The 10374-nt window shown below is 44.6% G+C and overlaps 1 protein-coding gene across 1 annotated transcript; it reads left to right on the top strand.

The window, feature by feature from the left end:
* The first annotated feature begins 423 nt into the window (after positions 1 to 423).
* On the top strand, positions 424 to 10308 carry LOC134297008 (zinc finger protein 345-like). Its single transcript, XM_062973354.1, has 5 exons — positions 424 to 908; positions 1475 to 1601; positions 2477 to 2547; positions 2628 to 2754; positions 4970 to 10308. The coding sequence occupies exons 1-5, from the start codon at positions 558 to 560 to the stop codon at positions 6718 to 6720; spliced, it is 2427 nt and encodes an 808-aa protein (XP_062829424.1). The 5' UTR covers positions 424 to 557; the 3' UTR covers positions 6721 to 10308.
* The last annotated feature ends 66 nt before the right edge of the window (positions 10309 to 10374 follow it).

The raw sequence follows: 10374 nt of genomic DNA, 5'->3' as shown, positions 1-10374 counted from the left end.
CACAGTCCTAATCTACTAATCAGAACTCTCTTTGTTCTCCTTTTTCTTTGTGTGGAAACATCTTTTCCTTTGCAAAGCGTAATCAAAACTTAAGGGGGGAAAAGAGGTCCCAGGCAGGCAGGCAGGTGAGAGGGTTGTCTGGGGAAAGCCATTGGCCCTCTGCCTGCCTCTCTCGCCCCCGAAGGACCCACTGATGGAGGATTTGATGACCCCCAATCCCAGGTTAGTGCAGGTCTGGGCCAACTTCTTCCCTCCCTCCAGGTGTTTTGAGCTTCAGCCCCTCGTTGGCCCTTGTGAGAAATTCTGGGAATAAGACTCACCAGAAGGAGAGGAAGGAGGAGGAGACAGGCTCCTTTCCAGGCCGGGAAAGGAAGGGTTAAGGAGAGAGAGTTTGGTTCCTAGAGGGACAGGAAACGCAGGTCTAAGGAGGCCCACTTCCTTCCTTCCTTTCTGGGAACCCAACTCTCTCCCCTTAACCCTTCCTTGCCCAGCTGGGAGAAGAGAGTTTGCTCCTTTGGCCTCTCCTTCCTCCTCTTCTTCCTCACAGTGGTTCCAAAATGGAGAGACCCAACTCACCTGGACTTGAAGGCAACGGGGAAATCTGGGAAATGTTCCCGAATACGCACATGCAGCGCCAGTGCTTCAGGCAGCTCTCCTACCACGAGGGCGAGGGGCCCAGAGAGACTTGCAGCCGCCTCCACGATCTCTGCCGCCAGTGGCTGAAGCCAGAGCAACACACCAAGGCTGAGATGCTGGACCTGGTGATCCTGGAGCAGTTCCTGAGCCTCCTCCCCCCAGAGATGGGGAGCTGGGTCCGAGAGTGTGGGGCAGAGACCTCTTCCCAGGCGGTGGCCCTGGCGGAAGGCTTCCTCCTGAGTCGGGCAGAGGACAAGAGGCAGGAAGGACAGGTGGGAGCATTCCCTCTTGGTTTCACTAACCTTGGGACCGATGGATAGATTAAATATTCATCCTACCTTTCTTCCAAGATGGGACCTATGAGAGAAATAATCCAGACTCTACTTCCTCTGCCTCTTTCCCCACCTGCTCTGCCCCTCCTGCTGTCACCTCCATATCCATTTAAGCTCTGTTGCTGCTCTACTCAAATGTGTTGACCACCAGATATAACATTGAAAATGATGGGAGGGGGATTATAGCACAAAATCCAATAATTTTAGTCATATTTTAAGAATTGTAAGGCTTTAATATGTTACATGTGTAGATTGTATTGTCTTGTTTATTTAGGTTGCTTTTGGTTTGTTATATGTTATCCTTGGTATTGAATGTTTGCCACTGTTTTTTATTTTGGTGTATGCCGCCCTGAGTTCCCTTGATGACATAGAGCGGGCTATAAAGAAAGGATTTTATTATTCTCTTGTTTCAAACTAGGTTATTCTTTTTAAAAAGTCCATGCAGTTTTTGCACATATGTCTGTGATATTATTGAACATTCTCCATATTACCTCTGGCTCTTCCAGGCCCAAAATAACTGCCCAGAAGTCCAGTCTAATGCCCCTGCATCAGAGAAATCTCCATCAAACACCACCCAGAGCCTCAGGCCGAAGGAACTCAAGCAGGAAGGAGATGGAGCTGCAGCCTTGGAGGGTAAGAAGGAACCGTTTTATGCCAGTGTAAATTCCCCTTTGGAGGGATTGTAGCACATTTAGCTTGAGAAGGTGCATATGCAGGATCTCTTGGCCTTGCGATGGGTATATATCTTAAACTCATGTCCTTTGTGTGATGCTTTATGTACTTTAACGTGTATTTTATAGAAATGCAGTTTTATTTCAAAATGCAGTTTTAAATGTTTTTAGTTTTTCATGCCTATTGTATTGTTGATGTGATGGCACTGTGTTGCCAACTTGTAAGCCACCCTGAGTCCCTTAGGGGAGAAGGGCGGGGTAGAAATACCAAAAAATAAAATAAATAAATAAAATGTGTATCCTTTATAGAAATATGAATATTTGTTGAGTTTTTGCAATGTCTGTGTTTTTTACTTTATGTTATAACCCGCCTCGAGCTGAAAGGAGAGGCAGATAATAATAATTATTATAATGATAATAATAATAATAATAAGGCATTTGGTTACAAAGGTGTAATTTCACTGTGATTTGTAGTTTTCTTTCTTGCAATACTTCTACATTAGCCTAAAGATGAATAGGACTCAAAACTCAGCCATTAGGTATCTTCCCAGGTGGGACCCGAAGCTAAGATGAGCCCTGAAACTGAGCTGGAAAACAAACAGACAACAAAGAATAACATTAGTCAATTGCAATATCAGGCCCAGTACTACTTTCAGTTCAACCTACTCAGCACTGCTTGCGATATAAAGTCCCAAACCCTAGAATTTTACATGTTTTGGGCTGTTGAATGCTCTTGTGTTAGGGTCATTTCCTCATAGGTTTCTTGTTAGGACTGTAATTTTCACCCCTGAGACGTGTTTATGTGATCAGCTTTCCACACCTTGCTCTCTCTCCCAGAGGCTGGAATGATGTTGTTGCCAAATCCTCAATCGTTTCTTCCTCTTTGTGATGGAGTGGAACTGAATCAGGTAAGCAGATAGATTCCTGGGAGAGGAGGACTGGAGCTGACTGGGTGTCATGTGAGAATGAAATCTTTTTTTTCCACCAGGGCCCAATCGCCTTTGAGGACGTGGCTGTCCATTTCTCCCCGGAAGAGTGGGCTCTTCTGAATCCTGATCAGAAAGTCTTGCACGTGCAGGTCATGGAGGAGATTAATGGGATTGTGGACTCTCTTGGTAAAGCTTCCTCATTGATGGGATTTCTATTTCAAAATGCAGTATGCCAGTCAGCAGCTCACTAAGTGGGAGCAGTATCCTAAATCATCACAATTTCTGAGAGTTCTCAAGGCAGGGCTTATGTTAGAAATACATAACTGGAGTCAAATCCATGCATACCACACTCCCTTGCAGCAACAGGGTCCAACATTAATCACCCTAGATGGGTCACACTACTCTCTATCTGTGAGTGTGTGTGTGTGAGGACACAGGGACCGGAGAATGGATTATCAAAAAGAACACACCTCCCCTGGCTTTAGACATGCAGATGCACTATACAGTACATCTTTTTATCAGTGTGGTATTCGACTTAGTTCTTCCTCCCAGCCAGGCAGGCTAGCCTTTGCATGTCTGAAGGCTAAGCTCTCATTCTACGCTGCCTCTCCCAGCACACAAATAGCCCCTACTCTCAGTCATTTGCAAGTAGATGACTTGTAATATAATGTGTTCTATGTTCTATGCTTGTAAATGATTGGGGATCGGGGGTTTTTTGTGCACTGGGAGAGGCATATAACAGTACGCTATGCCTCTCTTTCAACTGGTAAGAGTTTAATTCATCGTCACTATATCTGGCTGAGTCTCCAGACCTTCCTTTTTTTTGTTCTCTTCTCTGCTATCATCATTGTTCTCTTTTTCTTTACAGTCCCTATCTTGCATCTTCCCAGCTTTCTCAGCCAAATCTAGCCCTTTGGAACTCACATTTAAAGCAAAGTTCCAAAAACAGTAAAAGTCCCATTTGGTAGTTGATGGTAAAAGCATAACAATCTCTGCAACACTACAAAATTGGGTATTGGACCTTCTACTCTGGAGCAGAAAAATACAACCTTAACTGAATATGGGTAGAGAGAACTGGAGGTTGAGGGAGAGAAATAAAAAGGAGAGAACGATTGTGAAATGGGTGGTAGCAAGGCAAAGTTTCATCTAGGGAAAAAAGGCAAGCATTTGAATGTGAAAGGAAAAGGCATCCATTCCCCCAGAGAGAAGGAGACAAAATGAAAAACTGGACTGGATTGAGCAACAGGTAGCCACTGGAGCATATGTTACTCTTTGGCAGAAAAAATGGAAATCAAAGATACAGAATGGGGGACGCCTGGCTTGACAGCAGTGTGTGCGAAAAATACCTTGGAGTCCTCGTGGACAACAAGTTAAACATGAGCCAACAATGTGATGCGGCTGCTAAAAAAGCCAATGGGATTCTGGCCCGCATCAATAGGGGAATAGCGTCTAGATCCAGGGAAGTTATGCTCCCCCTCTATTCTGCCTTGGTCAGACCACACCTGGAATACTGTGTCCAATTCTGGGCACCACAGTTGAAGGGAGATGTTGACAAGCTGGAAAGCGTCCAGAGGAGGGCGACTAAAATGATTAAGGGTCTGGAGAACAAGCCCTATGAGGAGCGGCTTAAAGAGCTGGGCATGTTTAGCCTGCAGAAGAGAAGGCTGAGAGGAGACATGATAGCCATGTACAAATATGTGAAGGGAAGTCATAGGGAAGAGGGAGCAAGCTTGTTTTCTGCTGCCCTGCAGACTAGGACACGGAACAATGGCTTCAAACTACAGGAAAGGAGATTCCACCTGAACATCAGGAAGAACTTCCTCACTGTGAGAGCTGTTCGACAGTGGAACTCTCTCCCCGGGGCCGTGGTGAAGGCTCCTTCCTTGGAGGCTTTTAAGCAGAGGCTGGATGGCCATCTGTCGGGGGTGCTTTGAATGCGATTTCCTGCTTCTTAGCAGGGGGTTGGACTAGATGGCCCATGAGGTCTCTTCCAACTCTGCTATTCTATGATTCTATGATTCTATACTCAACTCTCTCTCTTAGAGGCTCTAGGACAGTGATTCCCAACCTTTTTTTGACCAGGGACCACTTGACGAGGGATTACTCTCCATCATTAGTACCAAAAGGGTTACGAATCAGTTTTTGGCCAACTTTAAATTTGGTTTGGTTATTTGGGGTGCTGATTCAGAAAAGTGCTTAAGGTTAAAAACCACTGCTTTAGGCAGATAAACCGTGTCAACCTTTACTGAATAAGTTGTGAGGAAACAACAGTATTTATATCTTCTTTTCCATCATGTCTATTTTGTTTTAAGGATAATTTTCATCCATTTCTTATCCCACTTCCTTAGAGTCCTTATCACTCATGCTGAGGAATGATTGTTTTTGTTCTTCTTCTTCACAGTAGATAATGGTGAGAAGAGCCAAGTATGCACCAAATGCAAAAAGCATTTGGGACACAATAGGGGCTTTCATACACACCAGCAAACCCAGAATGAAGATGAAGATTCAACCAGTGAAAAGCCCTACAAATGCAATGTATGTGGTCAATGTTTCCCCCAAAATGTGGCACTTGTGCTTCACAAGACATATGATGCTGGGACAAGCCATCATAAATGGAAAATATCAGCAAAATGTGTGGTTGATTACAAATTGCCAGATCTGTGCCAACAAGAAATCTTTGAAGGAAATAACGATTTCATGAGTAAGGAGTGTGAGAAACCATACAAATGCAAGGAATGTGGAAAATGTTTTGTTCAAAGTTCGTCCCTTGTGAGCCACCAGAGAGTACACACTGGAGAAAACCTATATAGTTGCCCATATTGTGGGAAATGTTTTCCTTCCAGTTCAAGTTTGGTGAAGCACAAAAGACTTCATACAGGAGAGAAGTCATTCCAATGCCAGGAGTGTGGGAATTGTTTTTCTTGCAGTTCAGCCTTGGCGAAGCACAAAAGGCTCCACACAGGAGAGAAGCCATACCAATGCCAGGAGTGTGGGAAATGTTTTGTTTACAGCTCACAATTGCTGAGCCACAGAAGAGACCACACAGGAGAGGAGCCATACCAATGCCAGGAGTGTGGAAAAGGTTTTGCTAACAGTTCAAACTTGTTGAGGCACAAAAGACTCCACACAGGAGAGAAACCATACCAATGCCAGGAATGCGGAAAATGTTTTGGTCAAAGTTCATCCCTTGTGAGCCACCAGAGAGTCCACACCGAAGAAAACCCATATAGTTGCACAGATTGTGGGAAATGTGTTTCTTCCAGTCCAAGCTTGGTGAGGCACAAAAGACTCCACACAGGAGAGAAGCCATACCAATGTCAGGAGTGTGGGAAATGTTTTGCTGACAGTTCAGCCTTGGTGAGCCACCAAAGGCTCCACACAGGAGAGAATCCATACCAATGCCAGGAGTGTGGGAAACGTTTTGCTTTCAGTTCATGCTTGGTGAGGCACGAAAGACTTCACAGAGGGGAGAAGCCATACCGATGCCAGGAGTGTGGGAAATGTTTTGCTGAAAGTTCAAACTTGTTGAGGCACAAAAGACTTCACACAGGGGAGAAGCCATACCAATGCCAGGAGTGTGGAAAATGTTTTGCTTCCAATTCATGCTTGGTGAGGCACAAAAGACTTCACACAGGGGAGAAGCCATACCAATGCCAGGAGTGTGGAAAATGTTTTGCTGCCAGTTCAGACTTGGTGAGTCACAAAAGACTCCACACAGAAGAGAATCCATACCAATGCCAGGAGTGTGGGAAATGTTTTGCTTCCAGTTCAGGCTTGGTGAGGCACAAAAGATTTCACACAAGGGAGAAGCCATACCAATGCCAGGAGTGTGGAAAATGTTTTCCTTACAGTTCAGGCTTGGTAAGTCACAAAAGACTTCACACAGGAGAAAAGCCATACAAATGCCAGGATTGTGGGAAATGTTTTGCTGATGGTTCAGCCATGCTGAGGCACAAAAGACTCCACACAGGAGAGAAGCCATACCAATGCCAGGAGTGTGGGAAATGTTTTTCTTCCAGTTCATATTTGGTGAACCACAAGAGGCTTCACACAGGAGAGAAGCCATACCAATGCCAGGAGTGTGGAGAATGTTTTGCCCGCAGTTCTTATTTGGTGAACCACAAAAGGCTTCACACAGGAGAGAAGCCATAGCAATGCCAAGAGTGTGATACATGTTTTCCTTGCAAATCATCACTTCTGCGACACCAGAGCATCCACACAGGAAAGAAACCACACAAATGTGAGGAATGTGGAAAATGTTTTATTCAGAGTTCATCCCTTTTGAGCCACCAGAGAATTCATAGAGGAGAAAAACCATCCAAAGTGTTGGACAAAAGTAATTAAATGAATTTCAACAGGGAAAATGCAGGTTGGGGACATTCTGGTTCTGTAGACATTTCAGCATTTTCCGATCAACCTGTGTGATTCTCTTGGCTTCAAGTAGCACTTGGCCTGACTTTGGACTGATGTCTTAGACAACTCTCTCCTTGGTTTTGAACGCTGTTTGTTTGTTTGTTTTGTTTTTTTACTTGGGACTGTTTTGGAGAACTCTTTTGCTTCTCTGGAAACTGGTATCACCATGGGACTGGACTGTCTTTCCCGTGGTTGGCTTTTGTGGGTAAAGATCTGATTTCACACAGAACCCTTTGAGAAGTTCTGCTTAAGATTTGGTGGAGTCCCTGTTCTTGTCATTTGAATCCATAAGTGGAGGTCCTGTTCTTGGAGCAGTAGAAAGCAACCTCCCTGTTGCAATTCTTTAGAGGGTTATATATGATGTCACCTATTCTGAAGTGGAGCTACAATGGTGAAATGGGTTAAACACTAGTGCCGGCTGGACTGCTGAGCTGAAGGTTGGGTTGCTGACTTGAAGGTGACCAGTTCAAATCTTCGAGTCGAAGTGAGCTCCCATCTGTCAGCTCTAGCTTGTGGGGACATGAGAAAAGCCTCCCAGAAGGATGGTAACACATCCGGGCGTCCCCTGGGCAATGTCTCTGTTGACAGCCAATTCCCTCATACCAGGAGCAACTTGCAGTATGTTCTCTAGTTGCTTTAGACATGATAAAAGAAACCCTATTGTTAAAAAAAATGTAAATCCATCAATTGTTCCTGTTTGGGCTTAGTTTCCAGCTCCTTTACCACCTTGGTTGCAAATGTCCAGTCTGTGAATGTTGTTTTTCAGCCGGGATTCCAGAATTGAACACAGTGTTGTTGAGGCCAAGCCAAAGATAAATATGCTTACACTATTATTTCCCTTGACGTAAAAATTATATTTCTGGCTAAAATTTACTGTCTGTTTCCCTGCTCCTGGCACACATACTTTTAATGCACATTAAATTTAAAAAACCCACAAATCTCATTATTTTAGAATTAACCAAGTTATATATCATTGATTTTGTTATAGACTATCATAATTTGATCTATTTTGCAAAAATTTAGTCCCTGGATCTTATACGAGGCTTATCCGGAAAGTAACGCTACAAGATTTTTCTTAAAATACAAAGAATGAATATACATTAGAATCTCACTTATCCAACATAAACGGGCCAGTAGAACGTTGGATAAGTGAAAATGTTGGATAATAAGGAGGGATTAAGGAAAAGCCTATTAAATGTCAAATTACATTATGATTTTACAAATTAAGCACCAAAACATCATGTTTTGGAACAAATTGACAGAAAAAGTAGTTCAATACATGGGAGCAATTACTGTATTTATGAATTTAGCACCAAAACATCGCAATGTCTTGAAAACATTGACTACAAAAACATTGACTACTAAAAGGCAGACTTCGTTGGAGAATACAGAAATTTGGATAAGTGAAGGTTGGATAAACGAGACTCTACTGTATTGTAATAAAACTTACGTGGATGATAGCATAGGTGTTGGAGGCTGGCTCGGAGGGAAAGTAAAGAATTCCAAGAGAGCAATAAAACAAGCCTTTTATTGTTACCACAGCTGATGATAAGGCAAACAGCCGTAGGCACCCACTTTAATGGGTCCGTACCATGCAAATGGCCGTCGCAACATGTGAGTAGCAAACAAAGAATATATACCTTTGGCTTATCTAAAATTCTCCCGCCTGATGGAGAAGTGACAACATTGTGGTCTGTTGTGATGACCCCCAATCCATTTTACATCAGGCCCCCTTTTCGCCATGGCGCACATGCTCCATCTCCTTGGAAGGAGAGGGTTTAAAGCAGGCTTAGGCAAACTGCGGCCCTCCCTCCAGGTGTTTGGGACTTCAACTCCCAGAATTCCTGGGCTCAGGCATTCTTGGATGACACTGATTTTCTAGATTCAATGCAATCTGGCTTTAGGCCAGGACATGGTACCAAGACAGCCTTGGTCGCCTTAATCGATGATCTACGCTAACTGGATAGGCGGAGTTTTTCCTTACTGGACCTCTCAGTGGCCTTCGATACTGTCGATCACGGTATCCTTCTGGGGCAGCTTGTGGGGATGGGTTTCGGAGGTACTGTCTTGCAGTGGCTCCGGTCCTTCCTGGAGGGTCGTTCTCAGATGGTGTCACTGGGGGACACCTGCTCAGCCCCACAACCATTGTCTTATGGGATCCCGCAGGGGTTGGTATTGTCCCCCATGTTGTTCAACATCCATGAAGCCGCTGGGAGAGATCATCAGGAGTTTTGGGGTGCGGTGTCATCTGTACGCAGATGATGTGCAGCTCTGTCACTCCTTCCCACCTGTCACTAAGGAGGCTGTTCAGGTCCTGAACCGGTGCTTGGCCGCTGTGTCGGACTGGATGAAGGCGAACAAATTGAAATTGAATCCAGACAAGACAGAGGTCCTCCTGGTCAGTTGCAGGGCCAAACAGGGCATAGGGTTACAGCCTGTGTTGAATGGGGTCGCACTCCCCCTGAAGACACAGGTTCGCAGTCTGGGTGTTCTCCTGGACTCATCACTGAGCCTGGAGCCCCAGGGGAGCATTTACACAACTAAGACTTGTGCACCAGCTGCGCCCATACCTTGGGAAGTCTGATTTGGCCACGGTGGTCCACGCTCTGGTTACATCCTGTTTGGATTACTGCAATGCTCTCTACGTGGGGTTGCATTTGAAGATGGCTGGGAAGCTCCAATTAGTACATTGGGCGGCAGCCAGATTAATAACTGGGGCGGCATACAGGGAGAGTAGCACCCCCATGCTAAGCAAGCTCCACTGGCTGCCAATATGCTACCGAGCCCAATTCAAAGTGCTGGTTTTGATCAATAAAGCTCTAAACAGTTCTGGCCCAATCTACTTGTCGCAACGTATCTCCTCCTATGAGCCAGTAAGATCCTTAAGGTCATCAGGTGAGGCCCTGCTCTCTGTCCCACCTGCCTCGCAAGCATGGCTGGTGGGAACAAGGGACAGGGCCTTCTTAGTGGTGGCTCCCCGGCTGTGGAACTCCCTCCCCAGAGATATTCAACAAGCCCCAACCCTTCTGGGCTTCAGAAGAGCCCTAAAAACATGGTTATGTGCTCAGGCGTTTAATGAATAAATGACAAAGATGACATGGACCGATTTATGGCTAAAACAAGAGGTTTTCTTGGACGAATGGATCTAACCATATTTTAAATTTTTATATTGTATTTAATAGTTTTTAATTGATTTTATGTACTATTGTGATTTTTTAAACTATGTGTAGGCATTGAATTGTTATTTGTTGTAAGCCTCCCTGAGTCCCCTCGGGTGAGAAGGGCAGGGTATAAATGTTGGAAATAAATAAATCATCATCATCATCATTTAATTACTTATTAATCGCCGTCCATCCACGATGCTCTAGGCGATTTACAAGATAAAATTGTAAA

This window comes from Anolis carolinensis, chromosome 2, assembly GCF_035594765.1.
Source record: "Anolis carolinensis isolate JA03-04 chromosome 2, rAnoCar3.1.pri, whole genome shotgun sequence".
NCBI classification, from domain to species: domain Eukaryota; kingdom Metazoa; phylum Chordata; class Lepidosauria; order Squamata; family Dactyloidae; genus Anolis; species Anolis carolinensis.
This window is presented reverse-complemented; position numbering and strand designations above follow the sequence as displayed.